We start from the raw sequence: 23,268 nt of genomic DNA, 5'->3' as shown, positions 1-23,268 counted from the left end.
AAAGGGGAAACAGCATCTCTGCTCTATGGGAAAGCACAAAAGATAGATGCCATCATTGAGAATGGTGTGGTTTTTTTTTTTAATGTTTGGGGCAATGGTAGTGTCCTATGAGCAATGACATACTGCCTCAAAAGAATCAGTGGGACACCTTGAATTGTTCAGTGATGATGGATCAAAAATCTTGGTGAAAAGTTACCTTACATAGGCAGTACTTGGGTCAAAATTCTGTGTCTTGCTTGTATAGGAACACCTAAACCCTAATTTATATATTAGGTCTTAAGCATACCTGTGCAACTACAGGTAGTGTTGATGTTTTTGTATTTACAAAGTTAAAAAACATCTACATTGCTTCAAACCTTATGGTAACACTTTGCTGAATTTGTTTAGGGAGGTTTGGGGTGTATTTGTGTTGTTTTGAGTTTTTTTCAGCCACAGTTAGTTTACAAAATACTTGCTTCAGTGTGAAGTTGAGATGTACTTGAAAATTCTTTGAACTCCTACTTATGTCTGTAAAGAGATTTGAATTTGCTTAATGATGTTTAATTCAAATAAATATCCCTTTCTGTGGCAGTGATCTTGAGGCATTGCTGAGCAGATCCAAGGTTTAAAGAACTCTGATGACGTTTTGTCAGCCATTGTAGGTTCATCTAGTAATGCCACATAAAAGAATGGAGAAGTATTTGATGGTAGCTTGTATCCACAATAGAATGAATGAAAGGACACTAGCAGATGGGCTCAAAACATCCATGTTTTAGATTCTCGTCTCCTAACAACATCTTAGATTTCATCTAAAACTTTGCTTAGAAGACTACCTGTAACCACATGTACTTTACAACAAGCAAGCTAGTTGGGACGGACATGTACTTTGTTTTTGGTGGAGTTTTTAAGAGAGAAGTAACATAGAGATTTGTTATCTACCTGTGTTATGTGGTACTTTTCATGCCTTTTAAAAAAGAAAAATGTAAACAGTTTTTAAAAAATCTGATCAAGTGAATTAGAAAACCTTCCTGGATGAAGTTTCTACTTTTTTTTGTCCCACTTACTGCTGTCAATGGAAAGTGAAATTCTGTTTGTTAAAAAGTGAAGTGGAAGTAAGTTGCATTCGTTTCGTGTTACAGAGCTACACATACAGGAAGGGAGAAAAACTGTGTTATGCAGTCACAGTTTTCTCAAAAGCATATCTGTGGATACTTTGTGGATCAAGTCTGAATACATCTTTCTGTTCTTAAGGTGTAAAGCTCTGATTTGTGTCACATTGCTGCCAAAACCATGCACAGCTTTACATCAGAAGGTACTGTCAAGCCTTGGAAACTGGAGAAGCACAGAGGAGTGCAGTTGCAATGTAAAATTGAATACATGGATAATACATTTGAATTTTTCCTACTTCTATGGTACTACAGCAACCAATGCCTCAGTGAAATGTGCAAGATTTGTATTAGTTTTCATCCTGACTCAATCTCTAAAAGCAAATGTCAAAGTTAAGCAAGTTGTATTTGCCCTGTTTTTTATTTTGTGATGTTAAAAACAATTTGAAGCAAATGTTAAATGATCTTTGTATAGTAGTGGTGCCTTCACAACTGAGATTCTGGGCTCTGTTCAGGTATGTTACATTCATGCTAACAATTCTTACTGAACAGTTTGTAAACTGAACTAGCTGCATTTGTTTAGGTAGTATGAGCGAGAATAATGAAATTTAAATTTCCTTTTAGTCTTAACTGTAAGACAGAGGGGAATTTAAAAACTTGCAACTCTAAATTGTTTCTCGTTCTCTAAATATGGAGCATTAATTTATTGTGTTTTGTTTTTCAGTTTTGACTCAGTTTATGAGTTCAAGATAATAAAATACTAAAAAATCCAACATAGGAACATAGATCTGGAAAGATGTCAGTGAAATAGCAGCAGGAAGCTGGTAAATTAGCTCAGTCTCCTTTAAACTTCACCTAGAAAATTGCAAGTGGTTTTTGAGTGCCAGAAGGACTGATTGTAATACATTTCCATTAATGGAAAGAGTGATAACGTATGCAAGTGGTCAGGAATGATTCAGTTTTTATGTCATAACATTTTGCCAGAGAATTGCAGGTTAACTGCTTCAAAAAATGAAAATAAGTAATCTTAAAGAGATGTGAATGTGTTGGTCAACAAGTGTTTCCTACAGTTTTATATGTGAAAACCAGTGTTTGAACACAGCTTCAAGGAAGTTGATGGTGAATTATCTCCTACACCAAATGCAGTTGTGTAAGTACCAATGAAGAGTTCCAGCGCTTGTTATCTGCCATTTCTGGGTCAGGTAAACTTTCAGACATTTTCTTAGGAAGCAGAATGGAGCAGATACATGAAGAAGAGTGAGAAAAGAAAGGTGTCCACACTCAGCACAGGCAAGAAGAATAGAGAACTGAGTGGCATTTCTTTTTGTTCAAGTGCTTGAAGATTATTTTCCGTAATAGAAATTTAGATTGAAATAGGTAAGAACAAAGATTTGCATGCTAAAATGCTTCATGGAGCCCAAGACCTTGAGTAACTGAGTAACTTGGAATTTTTTGTCTCTACATTTCACACAGGCAATCTCTTCTTCTCTGCAAAGTGAAAACCAAGGTTCAGAGTAGGCTTGAGCATTGCAGGCTCCATGGCTTCTGTGTTTTCCACCCATCTGGCTGGCTTAAAAATGCTTTAGTTCCAAAGTATCTGCAGTGTGCTATGCTCAGAATATGTGATGATGAGTTAATGTGTGAAATGTCAGCTCTCTGAAAAGACACAGGTATGAAATTTGCCTTTTAGCTTACTCTTGAGTAAGATGCTAACGAGTGGTGTGTGATAATGTTCTCACTCAGCAGTAACAGTATCCGGTGTAGGAGCAATAAATGTCTAGGTTTCCAAAGGTTCCTGCTTCAAGAATGAGTCAGTAAATCCACATCACCACCACACTCCACAACATAGCAAGATGTGCTACGATCTGCATGAGGGTAAACTGTCCAGAGAAAACAGGATTAGAGTAACAGATTGTTGAATCCAGAAACAGCCAGTACCTGGAGGGGGGAATCACAAAGAGCATCAGAAAAACAGTGCTGCTGTTGTCAACATTAAAAAATAAGGTGTAGGGTGATTTAAGGGGAAGTAGCTAGTAAGGACATGTGACATGGGAGTGCAAGGCTTTCTGGTTAAGGTTGCCTAGGTTATCATGTCCATTTAAGAAATGATGAACAGTTTTGGAAGGAGGATGTGTATTCTGGGGCACTGCTATGTCAAAAGAGTCATTAGCATTGAAATCAATTGTTCAGAGTAGTGCAGTTTAGAAAAGAATATTGTTTTCTTAATCCAATGTCTGTCAGCAAATCCAGTATGATTTTGAATTGCAATATGTGGTATTCCACCAGACTGACTTGCTTTTGCTAGGGATGCTTGCATGGGTCTATGTTATAAGTGCACCTGAGCAAAGGACTGGAAAGAACAGTCTGAGTCTGATTTTCCTAAGTATATTAAACATCATCTTGAAAGTAGTTTAGGTTTGTTGCTCCACTTATTCTAACTGGAAAGAATGTTCCAGATTCTTAATGCTGTAAAAATCAGAAAAAGTCTGCTAGTATTTAGCTTGTGTTTATGTCTGGCCAGTTTGTTGTGTTTGGTTTGGTTGGTTGCAGTTTTGTTTGTTGGTTTAGGTTTGGGTTGTAGGTTGGTTGGTTTTTTTTTCACTCATAGAGCATTATAGAGGTTTTACTCACCATTATAGAGATTATTCTTTATTTTCCACAGCTTTTCTTCTCTTGGGTTCAATCCTGCATTAGATGTATCTACATCTCCTTTTGCAACTCCTCAGATACATGCTCTCCATTCCACAAAGATCCTTACAGCAATTTTCCTCATTAATTGCAGTTTTACTTCATGTTTCTTGACACAGAGGGTTCTGAAGATTATTTAAAGTGAAATCTCCCCTGTGCACTGCACAGTAGCACTGATGTCTTCATTCTGCCAGAGAAATCTATTTTAATGTAATCTATACCTTTTTTTGGAAGGCTGTGTTAGAAAGGCTTGGAGTATGTCTTGATTGTACTTGCTTTCAGGTATAGTCATGGTGGTTGTCTGACACATGAACTGTACTTGACTTAGTTAATGAATCTGCTGTGGCATGCTAAGAAGAGCAGTGGGCTAGTGCACCTTTCCTCCAACGTCTGTAGAAAGCAGCCTGTAACATCATGCTGTGATCTCAACCAAAGGTCATGCCTTGCATACCATCCAGGGAGGTCACCCACCACAGAACCACAGCTTGTTACTCACCTGCACACACATGAATGTGTTTTCTGAATGCTGAAATTCTCTTCCCTAAGTCTTGAAACTCAAATTATTCTTTCTGTATTCAAAGCCTCCTCACTTTAATACAGTCTTCCATCTTGACCTCGTCAGATTTTATCACATAACTCCATTTGAAAAAAGAAAATATTTAACAGATCAGTGCTCCTTCCATCCTGGTATTTCCCCTTCAAACCTCCAAGTTGTCATTTCTTCTTTAGTATAATCCATCTTCCCCTTTCACTACCTTTTGTCATCACATCTCCAATGGCATTAACAATTGCCCACGTGGCACAGAACGGAAGACTTTGTGCCGGTCCAGAGAGATGACATCTGACCTTTCCTCTTGGAAGTTCCATCTTCTGAATGAAGGTACCAGCTGAACATGGCATACGTCCGAGTGTCTTCTATAAAACAAAGTGGCATTTTCTCCCAATTCTGTCTGGTTGGTTTTCCTTCACAGTTTGTTTTGAAGTCTTGCATGCTACAGAGATAAAGATCGTGGTTCTTTTTTATCCAGAATACTTTGTCCTTCCATTCAGGCCTTCTTTGCTAGAAGTTCACATGGACAATTCTGGTCACCCCAGCTTGGTCAAAAGTCAAAACCAGGCTTGAAAACTAAAAGCTCTTGTGATTTCAGACTATTCTTTCTTTCACGTGGTTTCATTGTCCTTTAGGCTGAAGATATTTATACCTATGTTAAATTAAAAGTTCTGTCACTTTGGAGTTTGTTTCTTTTTTTTTCCCCTTCCTGAAAGATGTGAAGCAGTTAATCTTCAAACTTTAGACTTCCGTCAGGAGTTAATCGATGGCAGACCTGGTTGTGTATTGGAGTGAACTCTTTAAAGTACCCTGGGCATCTGTCCAAGAGACTTGGGTAATTCAGCTTGCCCACCTGGCAGCTCCACACCTGTAATTCCTCCTGAGCCAAGTTCTGGAGCCAGCATATCTGTCTGCTCACTGGGGAACACATGCTGGGTTTAACTGATTATGAGCTACCTTGATGGTGCATTGACAGAAGCAGCAAGCAATGAAAAGCTACCAAAATCATTATTTATTAGTCTCTATAAATATATCCTCTCTAGTACACTTTATACCAGCCCAAACCAAAAAGTGATGTTTGGATCTGAAAATCCTATGTCTTTCCTGAATGAGTTTCATGTTGTACTGTAGATACCTTATTCACTATGTACACTATGCTCATGGTAGTGAGCTGAAAACAAGTTCAATAAGTCAGTCTACTAGGTATCTTACAAACCATCATGGAAACTTCATACAAGTTATATACAAGCTGAAGATAAATTACTACTCCTGACTATTAGTCTGTTATAAATCACAAGATTTTGAATACTTATGTGTTCTCTAGTAACTGTACATGTTGTCTACAGATTGTCAAAGCAATAAAAGTATATGTACAAGTATATGCAAATGGAGTTAACATCACCTGCTTCTTCAGCTCTGGTATGAAATAAGGAAATCGGTGTGATTTTAGCCTTCATATATATATATATATATATATATAAAGATGTTTCTACATATAAAGACTTAACAAGGTCATCCCAAAACGTGGAACATAAGTACATGTAGTAAATCCTTCTTACGGTATTTAAAAACATCCTTCTGTCTTTGTGCTCATTGCTGTATCTGTATTTGTCTTCTGTAAGTGACATTGTTGCTGGAAGATATATTTAGCAAATTAAATCTAAAATCTTGTTTCTGATGGAATCTGTAGGAAATAAGAGGAAATAAATGTCACTCTATGTAAGGAGTAGTTAGCATAGGTGCTCTCTGGAGAGTGGTGTGTAACAATTTGCTCCTTTAAAGCATATGTGTGGGAAGACAGTGATTGGACATTTTCTCCTTATGGGTTTGGCATGTGCTGGATACTCCCCTTCTCTTTAAGTCCCTGACAAAAGGCTCTGTGTGTCCCTTTTTCATCCCTGTCTCCAGACTCCCCTTCTGGTTGATTCTATGATTCTGCCTGAGACATTTAGATAAGTGGGACTAATGATGAAGTCTCTTCCACATGAAAATTCTATTTGTGAGCTGATCATGGGGGAACTGTGGTGGACAGGTGTGATCAGGTGACAGCCTGATGTGATGGCCTTTGCCTGCCTTTCCTTGCAGACTCTCCATGCTCAAAGCAAGGCTTCTGAGCAGACCCCTAAGCCTTGCAGTCCTGTGAGACTTTTCCTTAAGCCAAATCACATCACTAAGCTGTCTGTATGCTTCTGCCTTAAGCTGACACAAGTGCTTAGGGACAAAAATGCTTTTGCTTTCGTTATCTGACCCAGCAGTTCTTGCGATCAGCTTTTGGGACTGTTTCCTGTGGTTGGAAGTGCTCCTACTGGAAACATGAGTCTTACCATGCTCTCATGGCTGTGCAGTCCCTTGCTGGGGATGATGGTGTGGTTGTTGCTGCTACTCTTCTCCTGCAGTGAGCACAAGAAGTTGTGGGTTAGGAAATTAATTGCTTCTTTTTTTTTTCACAGTAAAAAAAAAAACTTGCTTTTTAAATCTCTGGAACATGCCTGGGAAGTTGACCTGGATGAAAGAAAGCTCTCACTTGTCAGCTCGTTATGCCCCTGGCCAGGTCTTTGGGTTAGTACAGAATTGCTGGGCCAGTTTAGCTAAGCAAGATTAAACAGTTTCTATGTGAGTAGTGTTCTAAGTTTGGTAAACAGACTCAACACACATGGGATCCTTTCTTATTCTTGATTTAAGAACACTCTCTGAAACACTAACATGAAATTTGGTTATATTAATTTATTTGTACTACTTTAGCACTCCTTTTGAAAGTATACAGTCCTCAGAAGCCTACATGCAAGCAGCATCAAGTCTGCATCAAGGTCACTGCAGCCTATGCAGCAGTCTGTGCCAGATGGGTGATGGCAGAGGACTGGAGTTTTGCCCCACGTTGTGCTCTTCCCAAGGAAGTGGCTTCATGTTAAGTCCAAGGCCAAGCTTGTCTCCAGTGTAAATTATTCACTCCCTTCACTAGTGGTTTGCCAGACACGTGGACCAGGGTCCACTCTCACTCTTAAGTTTATTGGAGACAAGCTGAGTTAATTATTCATTAATTTTTGAGAATATAGAGATTGTGTAGGGCACATGGCTAGCTATGCAGGGCACTCTTGGGTGCCTGAGAGTAATGTGAAAGCAATAAAGTAGTGAAAAATGAAAACTGTAGTGTTACCTCAGTGACCTTTAGTTTGGGGGAGCTGGCTGTGTCCTTCTTCAGCAAAATGTGTAAAATTGCATCATGAATGGTGAGGAAAAACATGGATGGCTTAATCTCCTCACCAAAAAATTCACATCTCTCCAGTTTGTCCAGGAAGCCCTCTGTGGGAGAACAAAATCAAGCACAAATTGACCTGTAGGCCTTGAAAATGAAGAAATAGTATAACATGAGTATGTCCACTGAGCACATGGTATACAGCACTGTTTTATTTATTAGAGTGAATGGCTTCTTCTTTACTGATGCAGACAGGTTGGGATTTAAATGCCCATCAGTCCCGCTCTGCTTGTTGCCAGGCAGAAGGGAATTTGAGACTCGTTCCTTATTTGTTGCCTAACCCAGGCTTGTGTTAGCCATCTTGCAGCCCAGAGATGTACAACACAGCAGTGGCCATAAGTAAAACAAGCTGCTCTGTGTGGTCCCAGCCTGCTGAGGACAGCATAGAAGGGATGATACCTCTGTTCAGCTGAATCTGTTCACTGTCCAAAACTGGAAGGTCAGATGAGGGTGGCCCTCTGGGGCCACACTCAGTGGTGGACAAGGCAGGCAGTGGCTTGAGGCATTTGTGGTGATGTGATGGACAGACAAGTACTCACCGTGTGCCCCTGCGATGTAAATGTCGATGTCGAGCCGGATAAATTCTTTCAAAGTCTGTTGAACCAGAAGGAGAGACCATTGAAGTACTGCTAAGTTTTGCTGATAAACTGCCATTAGGGCTGCTAGCCACAGCCAATAGACACAGAGCTTTGAGATATTTAAGATGGCAAGCAGCTCTGAAGTCAAACTCTGCTGTACCTAGAGGCAGAATAGTATTCTCAAGTGGCTGCAGACAGGGATGACTGATCCCTTTGAAAAGGGGCAGCAATAAAAAGGTGACTCTTTCAAAAATTGTATGGCTTTATTGTGCCTACTTTACACATGATGGAACAAAACCTCCAAAATCTTCAGGGGAGATTTTTATATCTGTGAATTTGAACAGAACTACAGTTCCCATTGATGTGCCAGAGGTTTGGTTTCTCTGCAAATAGATTTACATATTAATGTGGGTGTAGATAGTTCACCTACTAGAGTTTGAAAATGCTATTGCTTTGTTCAAAGTCATCTTGGGAAGTGAGAGAAGGAGCAAAAGTGAAACTTCACTGGTCCAACTTTCAGCTTGGTGTTTAAAGCTGTATATGATATGTACATTTCTCTAAAGCTTCTCAGAATGTTACTGGGTAAAGGAAAGATGCCACAGCCAACACACTAATTTCAAGACATTTAGACTCAGAAATGGATTATTTAATCAATTTCATAAACACTTTTAATGAAAAATGTACACTAAACTCAAAGGATGCCACTGACAACAGGACAGAATCAGAATTATTTCAATTGGAAAAGATCTCTAAGAGCATCAAATCCAGTTGTCAACATAAGACCACCATTGCCCTTACATCATGTCTCATGTTCATATAGGAATGCCTGTAAGAGGTCAGCTAGAAGCACAGAATAATTTAAGTTTGAAGGGCTCTTTAATGATCTTCTAGTCCAACTCGTTTGCTGTGGGTGGGAACACCTTTCACTAGACCAGATTTCTCAAAGCCCCATCCAGCCTAACTTTGAACTCTTTCAATAGAAGGGCATCCACAGCTTCTCTGGACATCATATTCCGGTGTCTCACCTTCCTCATCATAAAGAATGTATTCCTTATATCCAACCTAAATCTATATTTTTAAAGTTTCATTGTGTTGCTCTATGTCCTGACACTACAGGCCTGGGTAAAAACTCTCTCTCCATCTTTCTTATAAGCCCCCTTTAAGTATGGAAAGGCCATTATAATGTGTCTCCAGGGCTTTCTCTTCTCCAGAGTAAACAACTACACCTATCTCAAGCCTTTGTGAAAGGAGAGGTGCTCCAGCCCTCTGACAATTTCTGTGGCCCTACACTGGACCCCTTCAAACTGTTCCATGTCTTTCCTGTACTTAGGGCTCCAGGGGTGAATCCAGTCCTCCCGGTGGGCTCTCTCCAGAGCAGAGAGGCAGAATTACCTCCCTCAACCTACTGTCCACTCTTCTTTTGAGTCAGCCCAGCGTACAGCTGGCTTCCTGGGCTGCAAGTGCACATTTCTGGATTGTGTCCAATTCTTCTTCCACTGGTAACCCCATATCCTTTTCTTCAGGGCTGCTTATAATGCATTCATCCCCCAGCCTCTACTGATACTGGGAATGGCTCCAACACAGCTACAGAACCTAGTGTTTGGGTTTAACTTCATGAGGTTCACATTGTCTCACTCCTGAAGCCTGTCAAGGTCCTTCTGGATGCCATCCCTTTGCTTAAGTGCATCCCTTGAGTGTAATTGCATTCATTTGTTTTTCTTTAATGTGATGACTGTCTTGTGAATTATAATTACCTTTTGGAGGATTCTCATGGCAGAAAAATCAAGGAAAGATACTGAAGAGAAATCCAGGACAATGCTGTGGATGTTGATCTGGGGCACAGTGATGCCAGGGGGGAGGCCAGCACTCCAGTTGATCTGAATAGGCAAGTCTGTCATGTCGGTGGGCTGGTCCAGCTCCTCTATCCTGTTATTGTCTAGTTCTTCATCTGACTCGTGTGTATGATTAGCCATGCAAATCAAGCCTTTCTGTGTAGACAGAGAAAAGTGTCACAGTTAGTACTACTTATCAAGACCCAGACAGTGTAGTAGTACATCTTAGGCAAGGACAGGAGTGTTGACAATACAAAGCTGACGTACCCATGAGATGAAGCAGAACAGACCTGCACTTTACACTAGAAGGAGTTCTGTCTCTCCCTTGTCTAAAAGAGTCTGGAAATGTTATCTTTCCTTTCATCAATCATTTAATCATCAGGATAGTCAGCTAATGATGGATTTTTATTGTTCCCTGACATCAGCTGTCATATATACTTTGATTCAGTAATTTTGGAACAAGTGAACAAAAAGCTCATAGGATTTTGGCAGGGAGAAAACGAGCTTTATCCTATCATCAATGCAGCATGAACATTGCCTCTGTGGGATCTGATCTTGCCATTTGATGCTAAACAACGCTCCAGAGGACAGATACAAACTGCCCATGGCAAAGCTGTAGGTCTCTAAGCATGAGAGCCATTTAAAATGTTTTTATATGTGCTTTTATATAATGAAGTAGCAACTTGGAGAATAATGTATCTAATTAGGACAGGAGGCTATGAGTCATTTCTTTGCCATGTCAAGCCAGAGAGCTAGTTTTTTAATTCCCCACCCCAGGTGGTGTTGCTTTACATACGGGTGTCACTTGGAGCTCTCCTTTCTTCAGCATCTTTCTGATCTTCCTCAGAGCTTTATTGCGTTTCCTCAGTACTCTCAGTGGATTGAAGCCAACCTGCAGAAAAAGCACTTTGAAACCAACAGTGACACCAGGGGAAGGACAGAGCACCTCATGTGGCTTTTCTTTTGTTGTGATGAACACAGGCTGGACTTGATGTGGCCTACCACTTTTCATCAGTTCAAACAAGGTCTCTGTTTCTTGTTTGGAAATATGTCTGCATGTATTACTACAAACCAGAAATTTTAAGACACCATTATTGACAGCATCATAACAGTGACAATGCTGTAGCACAAGCCAGTAACTCAAGCAGGCTGGTACCATCCTAGGCACCCCAAAGCACATCTTACTCATCTTCATTGTTAGATGGCCACCAAGTGAATGAGTTTAGAGAGCTCAAATATTGTAACTGCTCTGTGTCACCTGACTGCAGTGTGGGTCATATACACATGGCTTTGACTCTTGAAGAAGAAGACAGAAATTGATCATGCTGGCTGTGTGCGTTCCTTGAACCTTAGCTGCTTTTAACAAAATTAGGTGACAGCTGTATTTGGCTAAAAACGGTTGCAAATCCATTAAATTCCTACAAGTCTTCTGCATCATCTATCTAGTGGGTGCAGGAGAAAGGGGTTAGAATTACCCATATTTGTCAAGAAAGAGAGTGGAGTGAGCACCAGCATTCACTGAAAAAGCCCTTCAGGCTCTTCTGGAGTGAAAGTCAAACACACAGAGACGCAAAATGCAAGACTTCCTAGTTTCTCTGCCAGTTTCAGTCCCTCATGTGAAGAATGAACCAATTACCAATGCTTAGAGTAGCCACCACTTATCCCCTCTAAGAGCAGCAGGAAGCAGAGGTTGTGGGTGCAAGTTTGATTCAGCCTGGGGACGGTGGGCCTCTGGCACAGTGAGGGTTCAGGGGCCCTGATGCTCTGTACTGATGATGGAAAGACCAGCTGCCTTCATTCCATTTGTTGCAGAAGATATTAAGATCTCTTTGATAGTGCAATTCCATTTGGCTTCTCTTCTGACAGTTGTGATTATGGTTTTTGGGGCAAGATGAGTAAACTGGCATTTACTGGGTGTAAATAATATCAGCTGTAGTAAAACACAATGAGGTACATTCTCTGTGCTCCTTTCTTCTAAAGGAATTAAAATCTCTATGTACATTGTTATGGTTTAAGTTCGGCATGAGTTAGGCTGTTCTCTTTCTCAGAGCTGTGTATGTACACGTGGGATTACAGTAGTGACAACAATATTTGAACAGTTCCTGAAAAATTAAACTTTGAAACATGGGCTGGTTGCCCATGTAGTAATTACTGGAAATTGTATTCACCTCAACGTGTCTTGCAATTCACATGCACAGAGCAACAGCCCCAGACACTTACAGCAGTAATGAGTTTCTCTCTGAAGAATTCAACATTGGCAAAGAAGATAGGAGATGAGCATTTGAAAATCTTCACTCCCTCAGGCTCATAAATCTGTACAATGAAGCAAAAGTGTCACTAACAACATCTGTCACAGAAACAGAAACGCAGCAGATAAAAGAATCACAACAATTCTTACATCAGAGTAGTCTTTCTTGTTTCTGTAGATGTTACTTCTCCCAACATTAGCCAAAACCGTGCAACTTGGACTGTGAACAAACACACACACTTATTTGTACCCAATACTGAAGTCTGGTGGAAGGGAAGGATCAGAGAAAGCAACCTCAGCTGTAGTGGTAGACTGAAATGGGACCCTACATCCAAGGATCTAACTCTGTAATACAATTATTTTTCTCTACATGGTTGCTGGTCAGACTGAGGCGTGAAGCTGTTGGAAGTTAGTTTATAACGGGAAGCCCTGAGATACATGATCATCATGGAGCAGCCCCCTGCAGAGGGACCTGGGAGGTAACAAATTACCCAGGGGACAGCAATGTGCCCTTGTGGCCAAGAGGGCCAGTGGCATTCTGAGGTGTATTAAGAAGGGTGTGTCCAGCAGATCGAGGGAAGTTCTCTCCCTCTGCCCTGGTAAGAACCCACCGTAAGTACTGCCTTCAGTTTTGGGCTCCACAGCTTAAGAGGGACAGGAATCTACTGAAGTCGGTCCAGTGGAGGGCTACAGGGATGATTAGGGGACTGGAGGACATGCCTTATGAGGAGGGGCTGAGGGACCTGGGGCTTTAGTCTGGAAAAGAGAAGGCTGAAAGGGTATTTAACAAATGTTTACAAAATCTGAGGGCTGGGTGTCAGGAGCAGGGGACAGGCTCTTCTCACTTGCTCCCTGTGATACGACAAGGAGCAATGGATGGAAGCTGCAGCACAGGAGGTTCTACCTCAACACAAGGGAGAACTTTACTGTAAGGGTCACAGAGCACTGGAACAAGCTCCCCTGAGAGGTTATGGAGTCTCTTTCTCTGGAAACGCTCAAGGCCCATCTGGATGCATTCATTCCTCTGTGACCTGGGCTAGAGTATGGGCCTGCTCTGGCGGGGGTGGGGTGGACTTGATGATCTCTTTGGGTCCCCTCCAGCCCCTGACATCCTGTGATCACGTCCAACAAATACTCACACCTGGGAGCGGATCACCACAGTCAGCAGCTGGAATGCCACAGCGGTTGCTAACCCAATATCCAGGCCAAGAAGAAGAGCAGCTAAGAAAGTCATCACCCATATAACCTGTGACAAGCAGGTGGACGGCAGAAGTTACAGTCATGTCAAGGACCTGGGGCAGGAGCCCAGAGCAGAAGCAGCTGCAGATCTCAGGTCTGCTCCAGGCTGTCCATCTGCCTTCACTGAGGGGTTTCATGTTTCCTACCTTTCTTTTTCTTGTAAAATAGGGCCTGATTCACTGACTAGCACCAGGAAGTGTTTGTAAGGATGACAATAAAAGAAAGGTTTAGAATAATAAAGGTGTGGATCACTAATGGGTGGTTCACTAAATTCTTACTAGAAGTCCAGCAGGTTACAGGTAAATCGGGGTCATGGTAAAGCTAAGAGTTGTAAATGTGCCCATGTGGGTGCTGTGAATGTATGCTCCAGATAAGTAGAAATGGCTGCATAATTCTGACCATTTTTAAACCATAGCTCTCAAAGCATTTTCACATGGTAAATGACTGATCAGTTGCGGGGAAAACTGAAGCCCGGAACTGCTTGGGAAGACAAAGAATCGATTGCTGAGAAAATCAAGAGCCTAAATTTTCTGGGTGTCAGAGGTAAGTAACCCTGTCCTCCATCCACCAACTTTACCATTTAGGAGTAAACTCTCTGAGGAATCGTCATCACTTGTTTTTTGCTAAGTTACATCTAACATGCTGCGTGAGTGTGAGAAAGTGTCCCTGAATACATAGCCAATGCAGTAGCTATTTAGATATCCTCTGTAATTGCCTTCTGTAAAACTGCATTTTAACAGATTTTGATGAAATGGATTAAAATGAAGTTAGGAGAGAGAACTGACTCAAAATGCCTGCAACAAAAGGGAAAACATGAGCAAAGGGTACACAAGTGGAAAAAAAAAGGCATGCCACTGTTGTATTTTCCACTTAGTGAATAAGGGAGGTGTAAAAGAGGAAAGGTAACTTGTGAGTGAATTTACGTAATAGATGCCTTTTCCAGAATGCTTGTGATGCTCATCTTACACAGTCATACTTATCCTTTCTCCATAGGATGCCTACTTCCTTGAACTGCATGAGCATTCCTTTCAGGTTGCCAAGAGCCAGAGATGCAAGCACCGACTGTTAGAAAGACCCAAATACACGGTGAATTTTAAAGCAGTCAAAGCAAATCTTGAACATTAAGATTTAGATAGTTATACAAATAGGGCCAAAGCACAGCTGAATGGCCAGGGAGCACCTCCCGTTGTATCACTGAGGGAGCTGGGATTGTTTAGCCTGGAGAAGAGGAGGCTCAGGGGTGACCTTATTGCTGTCTACAACTACCTGAAGGGTGGTTGTGGCCAGGGGGAGGTTGCTCTCTTCTCTCAGGTGGCCAGCACCAGAACAAGAGGACACAGCCTCAGGCTGTGCCAGGGGAAATTTAGGCTGGAGGTGAGGAGAAAGTTCTGCACTGAGAGAGTCATTGGACACTGGAATGGGCTGCCCGGGGAGGTGGTGGAGTCGCCGTCCCTGGAGCTGTTCAAGGCAGGATTGGACGTGGCACTTGGTGCCATGGTGTAGTCTTGAGCTCTGTGGTAAAGGGTTGGACTTGATGATCTGTGAGGTCTCTTCTGACCTTGGTAATACTGCTGCTGGAATATCCCTAGCTATGGTGTTTGATGTGAAGCTTCAAATTCCATTTATTTTTGGCACTTAAAAGCTTGTGCTGTGATGCTTAGTATTTGGGGGCTTGTATTCCTTTTGAAGGGCCACCTGCGCTGGCCCTCTCTTTGTGACCTGGGAAGAAGAACCAGCCTTACAAAACCCTGTTTGGCTCCCACTGAAGCCCATAAACGCTCCCAGTGACTCCTAGATCATCCTTGCCCTCGGCAAACATAAAAAAGTACTACGTGAAACCAGTGAATACCTTCTGTAATGGTGCCAGGAGAAACCCAATGGCCAAGATCACAATCAAGACGATCGAAGCTGAGATAATACCAGCAATCTGCATGAGAAAGCAATTCCAACATGAACAACCTCCCGCAGGCATTATGGCCAGCTAGGGTAAAAAGAAAGCTTTCTTGCTTTAAATGCCATCACAATATGTTGGCTTCCATACCTGCGTTTTGCCCCCTGTGCTCTCCTGCACGGCTGACCTGGACAGAGCAGTGCTGGAGGCGAATCCTTTGAATGATCCACCAACTATATTACCCAGTCCAAAAGCAATGAGTTCCTGAAATAAAAACAGAAGAAGCGGTTCTTAAAAGCCACTTTATGACAGTTATTCCAAAGGCTAAATGTTTTATTCCACATTAACAAATGCACTGTTGTGATTTCTGTGTTATTTGCCTACCTGGTTGCCATCTATTGTGTAGTCATGCTTGATGGAATACACTTTAGCCACGGAGAAGGCTACTGCAAACCCAACGATTGCAATGGAAATGCTGTCACCAATTACCTTTTGGAGTATATTTACATCAGGGGCAGCTGGTGCTTGAAATCTGAAAGACAAAAAACTCTAGCCATTAAGGATATGCCTAAGGAGACAAGTTATCCAGCAAGCCAGCAGAGCCATTGTTCACTCATACTGAGCACTTCAGAAACACATAACAGAAATGCAGATCTGAAGCCTACAAAACTTTGAAGGGTTTTTAACTGAGACCAGGACTCTTAATCCACGCTCATCTCAATCTGTGTCTCAGCAAGTCCTCGTTTACTTGGCCAGGGCCAGCCAGAGCTTATTGCATGTGGAGCACATGCACAGTTCTGCATAGGTGTAATATCTGACATGGCATTTGCACGGGGAATTTGCACACAGAAGGCTTTTGCTTAATGTGATTTCACTGAAGCCCTTTAGGCAGCTAAACAAATATTTACTAAATCAGGTAACACTGATAGTTTCTCAGGATATCTATCTGCTAGATGCTTTAGCTTTATCATTTCCTGTCCCTTCCCCTCCCTTTTGTCTTTTCCAAAATCTAGAGATATTTCCTCTCTCTGGACTGTTGGTTTGGGTTTGTTTGTTGGTTTGTTGTTTTTTTTTTTTTTTTTTCATTTATCATTTGTTTGTTAGTTTTTTTTTCCCTTTCTCTTTGTATATTCAGTGAACTGAAATATGAAGAATGGAGACTTTTGAGCAAAAATAGCTGCTCTTCTGCAAACTTCATCCGCTAACACCCTGGGGCTATCTACCAGAGGCAGTTGAGAGCACCCTGGTGAGTAAATGGCTGCAGGATGCTGTCCTAGTAAATGTCTTCTTCTCTCTTCCTTAATTTACTATGTGCCTATTAATTCTGGAATAGCTGGATGTACTCTATATATGGATGTATTCTCTGTGTGTGGATATACACTTTCTATACGGATATGCTCCTGGAGGAGCAGACGCTGAGTCTTCTAGGAGATGATGGTGCCTGGGATGATGCTGGCAGCTGGTCATTGGACCAGGCAGAACTGTGCAGTGTCCTGGTCACTTCATGGGGCTGATAGTGGCTGCTGAACCCTGCACGTACTTCAAGTAAAATGGAGGGGTTCAGGAACTAGTAGCTCAGGAAAAAGGACAAACATCTGCTCAAGAGATGTCTTAGAAAATGGAGCATGCAATTATTTCATGTCACAGTGTATTCTTTGTCACGTCAGAGACGTTATCTAGTGAGGAAACTTTACCAACTGAAAGTGTGTTCTCATATTGTTGAGAGTAAAATGTTTATTTATCTACTGAAAGAAGATGAAGCAGATTAATCAGAAACATAGCTGAACTGATTAAACACTGACAAACTAGGGAGAACATTTTGCTTCACCGGTGAATTTTAAGTAAACCACTTACCCTTCCTCTAGTTTTCCAACAACAGCTACATTGTACTTTTCTTCAAAGTTGAGGAAATAGGACATCAGTGCTGCTAAGACTGTCTGAAATACAACAAACCCGATATCCTTTAGGTACATTCAAGCAAGAATATGAAGAAATTATTAAAGAACATAACCTTCCCTCTCCCACACACCCTCCAGTCTCATCACTAGCAGCAGCATTAAGCCTGAAGTCTGCACATCCCTTCTCTGTTCAGATGTTATTCCTGAATTGCCTTATAGGTGTGGGTTTATGTTAATAAATCACACAATATATATATGGATATCTCAGTAACAGAGAACATCCTACCCCATAAACGGTGTGGTTTATAACAAAGTGCTCTAATAACTCCTGGGAAAAACCACCACTACTTACACCTAGAGCAGCAGCCTCCAGAACATTAGGAAATTGCTGCCTGTGTGAGGTTTCCCTCACACCAAGGCTGCTCAGGGAGGTAGAGGAGGCAAAACCCTCTGCTGCTGGAGGGTAAAGCTTTTTCGTTCTTGGCCGCAGATGGACAGGCCTTTAGTAGCATCTTGCAGGTATAATACAGAGGGGCTCCAGATGCAGGATTACAGCCAGCTGCTTTCAAAGCCAAAATTAATAGTTTCTAACATTTTATTCATGACAGATGTATTCAGTTTAAGAACAGCAAAGCAGAGGTAAAACAACTCACAACAGCTCATGAAAGCTGCCAGTTTTTCTTTATAGGTAAAATGATAACCCATCATTTAATGCAGAACAGAAGAAATAGTTACAACTCTGCACTCTTTGTCATTATAGTGATACAGCAATTGCAAAGAGAAGTGACCATTACCACAAGGAGTTCGATTGGGATGGGAGCTGGTAACTTTTCTTTGTATCGATCATTCATTTCTTTCACCACAAACACAATAAGCAAAACGACAAGGGACGTGATAAGGTCAGCGATGTTTGCTTGTCTGATCTGGCTGAAAACGCTCTCCAGAGTCTGCAAAATCAGAAGAAAAACGTGGTGCTTTAGAAGGAGCAGTGTCCTGGCACAGTAGCACTCTCTTTCCAGCAGGGCCTGTATTGGAATTGCTCTAAGGATAATGGAAGTTGAATTTTTTTCCTTTCCGTGTGATGCAGATTGCAAGCCCCACTATGCATGTGCATCAGACAACCAACAAAAGCAGATGTGAAGGACTCCTTCCACTGGCTTCTTGAACCTCCTTATCCTGGCCTCTCCCTCAGAGAGGGTTGAAAAACATGCAATAGGAATAGGATAGGAAATGTGAGATAGGAAGTGAGAGCAATGAGCAGGTGCCTCTCTCTGCTCCTTCCTATCTTCTCCTTTCTCTTTTCACGTTCAACAGACCTCATATATTCATACCCAAATTAAATACATACAATATCAGTCCAATAAAGATGAACAATTAAATGCTTGAGGCAAAGCTGAGCACTTAAAGGAAATATGCCACCCAATAGGAATAATTAAAAATATCAACTAGTTGGCCTGATGGGGTGTAACTTGGTGTTTGGTAATCACAGAATCATTAAGGCTGGAAAAGCCCTTTAAGATCATTGAGTCCAACTGCAACCCAACTACCATGACCACTTAGCTATATCCTGAAACACCACATCTACATGCTTCTTGAGCACCTCCAGGGATGCCGAATCCACCACCTCCCTGGGCAGCCTGTTCCAATGCCTCAGCGCTCTCTCATTAAAGAAGTTTTACCTAATATCCAATCTAAATCCCCCCTGGCACAACTTAAACCCATTTCCTCTTGTGTTATCACTAGTTACTTGGCAGAAGGGACCAGCATCAACCTCATTCCAACCTCCTTTCAGGTACTTGTAGAGAGCAGTAAGATCTCCTCTTAGCCTTCTCTTCTCCAGACTAAACAACCCTGGCTCCCTCAGCCACTTCTTGTATGATATGCCCTCCAGATCCCTCAAAAGCCTTGTTGCTCTTCTATGGACACACTTCAGGTCTTTCCTTTACTGTGATGCCCGGAACTGAACACTACTCAAGCTGTGGTCTCAGCAGGGATGAGTACAGGGGCACAATCACTACCCTACTCCTGCTGGACACAGTTTTTGATACAGGCCAGGATGCCATTGACCATCTTGGCCACACTGCTGGCTCATGTTCAGCCGGCCATCCACCAGCACTCCCGATCCTCTTCCACTGGGCTGCTTCCCAGCCACTCATCCCCGAATCTGTAATATCGCTTGGGGTTGTTGTGACCAAAGTGCAGGACCTGGCACCTGTTGACCTCAGCCCATCGATTTAACCTGTTCAGATTGGTTATATACTAATAACCCACCTACTGTATTTTCCTTTCGTGTTTCCTCCTGCCTGGCTGTTTTTATGCTGAGTTCTGTTATTACTGCCTTGTGATCCGCAGTCAGATAAACATCACAGGTTCCAATAGCATTATCAAATAACGAACACTTAGCACTTACATAGATTATGCCAAGAGGTGTATTCAATCCAGGCACAGGTAGCTGAAGCATGAATTTCAGCTGAGACACCAGAACGTGGACAGCCGCAGCAGTGGTGAAACCACTGATTAATGATTGTGATAAATAAATAACAATGAATCCAAACTGGAGAAGTCCCAGAAGCAACTGAAATTCAAAATGGCTGTACATCAGTGGGATTCATTTGTGATTTTAAGCAATCTCTGCAACAAAGAGAACCACATTTAATGGAAACAGATTTTTACCTAATTCTATACAGGAATTGTAGAATACTGTCTCCAGACTTGCAAGAAAAGTTGAGCCTTAACAACAGGGGGCATAAGACTGACAAGACTAATTGCTGCAGTAGTTAAAAGGTATTGTTTTCCTTTTCTAGCTGAAACAAACCTTCTTAGTCTTGTGGTTTTCAGTACCCCTGTTTTCACATGGCACCAGTGTTTTCATGAGGCACAAACACATAAATACGCTAGGAAGGAATGAACTGCAAGAATTCTTTCTTAGGAATGAAGGAGAAGTTGTTGTTTGTTTGTTTGTTTTCATAGAATCGTAGAATCATAGAATCAACCAGGTTGGAAGAGACCTCCAAGATCATCCAGTCCAACCTATCACCCTGCCCTAGCCACTCAACTAGACCATGGCACTAAGTGCCTCATCCAGTCTTTTCTTGAAGACCCCCAGGGACGGTGCCTCCACCACCTCCCTGGGCAGCCCATTCCAATGGGAAATCACTCTCTCTGTGAAGAACTTCTTCCTAACATCCAGCCTATACCTACCCTGGCACAACTTGAGACTGTGTCCCCTTGTTCTATTGCTGGTTACCTGGGAGAAGAGGCCACCCCCCACAAATCCAATAGTTCACTATTGTGAGACAGAGCTTTTATTCCCCTTGGTGTGTCTGCAGGACTGACATTATTCCCTCAGCTTTTTCCCTATTCAACAGATGAGTTTTGGGTTTTTTTCTCTGTAGATTGGGTGCACCTAACTATATGGGCTGTGGGCTCAGGTTTGGGCAAAACCAGGAACTTCACAGTATGGATCAGTGTCTGGTCGCTGGAGAAGGGTGGATGTCTCCTAATCAGTGAGCCAAAGTCAGTTGCATGGGATGGTGAAGAGAATTGCTTTGGTGACTTCACTAGCAAAACAAAGGGGAAGGGCAGTCTGCCATCCATCTACGCATACCCAGACACGTGCAGGCACACACATGTTTACTAACCTGAACAACGCCAGAAAGGAAGGTTAGAGAAGCAGCCACCGTTACCCTCATTTCATTTATTGCTGACGTGTTCATGGGAATGCCATTTTCAGTCATGTCATCAGGGACCAGCCTAACAACCACCACTCCCACCATCACGCTCAGCACTGGGAAGGGACCTGAACGGCACAAGGCGTCTGTCAAATGTCTGAAGGAACAGCAAGTACTTCTTCACCAGTGGGGATAGCAGTCAGTGTGCCTGAACTTACCCGGTGAGATATGTTTAGATGTTCCAAAGATAAAATAGACCAGAGCAGGGAAAAATGCTGCGTAGAGTCCATAACCAGGTGGGACATTAACCAGCAAAGCAAAGGCAAGCCCTGCGAGGACAGAGACCCACAGAAGGCAATGAGCCAGCAGCCCCTCTGCACCTGGCCTAGCAGGCTGAGTCAGAGCACATGTGCTGTGGAAGTACCTTGCAGGACAGCCACCAGCCCCGTGTTGATGCCAGAGACGATGTCACTCAGGATCCACTCCCTGAAGTGGTATGCTGGCAGCCAGGAGGTAATGGGAAACAAACGCAAGGCAACTTTTTTAACCCTTTGTGGGGAGCAGCTGTAAAGACACAACACAGAGCTCTGTCAGTGAACAGCTTAGCTGATTTGTAGCCTGTCTTCAGAGAGAAAATGACAGGGAGAAGGACTCAGGTTCAGAGTGGCAGAGGTCGAAATCTTAGCCAATCCAATCAACCTGCTCTGGCAGCTGTGCAGAGGTCTTTTCCAACCACAATTTTTCAGAATCATAAAATCATAGAATGGTTTGGATTGGAAAGGACATCTACAGTTCATCTACTCCAACTCCCCTGCAGCCAGAAGGGACACCTTCAACTAGAAGAAATGGCTGAGAACCCCATCCAACTTGACTGACTCTCTTCAGAGATGGGGCTTCTAGCACCTTTCTTGGCAACTGTTCCCAAGCGCTTCACCATCATCAGCAGTGTGCCCAGGTGGCCAAGAGAGCCAGTGGCATCCTGGCCTGCATCAGGAATGGTGTGGTCAGCAGGAGCAGGGAGGTCATTCTGCCCCTGTACTCTGCACTGGTTAGACCACACCTTGAGTACTGTGTTCAGTTCTGGGCCCCCCAGTTTAGGAGGGACATTGAGATGCTTGAGCGTGTCCAGAGAAGGGCGACGAGGCTGGTGAGAGGCCTTGAGCACAGCCCTACGAGGAGAGGCTGAGGGAGCTGGGATTGGTTAGCCTGGAGAAGAGGAGGCTCAGGGGTGACCTTATTGCTGTCTACAACTACCTGAGGGGTGGTTGTGGCCAGGAGGAGGTTGCTCTCTTCTCTCAGGTGGCCAGCACCAGAACGAGAGGACACAGCCTCAGGCTGCACCAGGGGAGATTTAGGCTGGAGGTGAGGAGAAAGTTCTTCACTGAGAGAGTCATTGGGCACTGGAATGGGCTGCCCGGGGAGGTGGTGGAGTCGCCGTCCCTGGGGCTGTTCAAGGCAGGATTGGACGTGGCACTTGGTGCCATGGTGTAGCCTTGAGCTCTGTGGTAAAGGGTTGGACTTGATGATCTGTGAGGTCTCTTCCAACCTTGGTGACACTGTGATACTGTGATCAGTGTAAAAAATTTCTCCCTTAACCAGTCCATATCTACCCTTTCTTAGTTTATACCCATTACTGCTTGTCCTGTCACTGCCAGTGTCCCCAGGAAAAGAGGAACTGCCTGGAATACAACTGTAGAAAGACTTTGAAGTGTAACAGCAGCTTGAAAAATATGACAGTGCATTTGGTTAACAAGTTTCCATTTGCTCTGTTGAAATCACATCTCTCTGGGATGGAAGTTGTCAGGATGGAGTGCTGAGATCAGCAGTTTCAGGTATTTATTAAATATATATTTTTTTAATAAACCAAAGTCTCCTTACCGAAAATATAGTTTCAGGTGATCCCAAAAGGTTTTGTGGTATCTCTGCAATTTCTCATGCTCTTCATTGAACAACTTCTCTGAGTACACAGGTCTGGCTACAACGTAGTGGTTGCCCACAGGTTCAACCATGTCTCACGAAGTATCAGGTGAGAACGGTCACTCGTGTGTGCTTCTCTCTGGTCTTAGTCACTTAAAGGCCTAAAATGAACAACAGGGTTAGCTCCTTACATACTCTGGGGCAAATAGCCATGATGGGTAGTGCAGTTGAGTGAGCTTCAAACTGAAGACCAAAAGAGAGATGGCTGAAACACATTCTTCCCTTTGCCAGCATGTTCTCCTGCCCTGCTCCTCCTCCCACTGAAGGGCGGTGGTTTGATGGAGCATGAAGTATTTGTTTCCAAAGATGCAGCCAAAAAGTGGGCTGGATAGGTTTTGAGTTAAATTGTCTCCAAGTC

At 42.7% G+C, this 23,268-nt stretch overlaps 1 protein-coding gene across 1 annotated transcript; it reads right to left on the bottom strand.

The window, feature by feature from the left end:
• Window positions 1-5,796: 5,796 nt before the first annotated feature.
• On the bottom strand, window positions 5,797-22,942 carry SLC26A3 (solute carrier family 26 member 3). The gene is made up of 20 exons (XM_064142488.1): window positions 22,812-22,942; window positions 21,358-21,497; window positions 21,152-21,262; window positions 20,904-21,061; window positions 19,673-19,837; window positions 18,057-18,209; window positions 17,219-17,301; window positions 15,749-15,896; window positions 15,515-15,628; window positions 15,323-15,400; window positions 14,440-14,535; window positions 13,374-13,480; window positions 12,385-12,454; window positions 12,207-12,299; window positions 10,783-10,878; window positions 9,909-10,142; window positions 8,116-8,170; window positions 7,478-7,623; window positions 6,648-6,713; window positions 5,797-6,007 (listed from the first exon to the last, which is right to left on the bottom strand). The coding sequence occupies exons 1-20, from the start codon at window positions 22,940-22,942 to the stop codon at window positions 5,984-5,986; spliced, it is 2,268 nt and encodes a 755-aa protein (XP_063998558.1). The 3' UTR covers window positions 5,797-5,983.
• Window positions 22,943-23,268: the final 326 nt, after the last annotated feature.

Source organism: Pogoniulus pusillus, chromosome 4 (genome assembly GCF_015220805.1).
Source record: "Pogoniulus pusillus isolate bPogPus1 chromosome 4, bPogPus1.pri, whole genome shotgun sequence".
Lineage (NCBI taxonomy): Eukaryota > Metazoa > Chordata > Aves > Piciformes > Lybiidae > Pogoniulus > Pogoniulus pusillus.
This window is presented reverse-complemented; position numbering and strand designations above follow the sequence as displayed.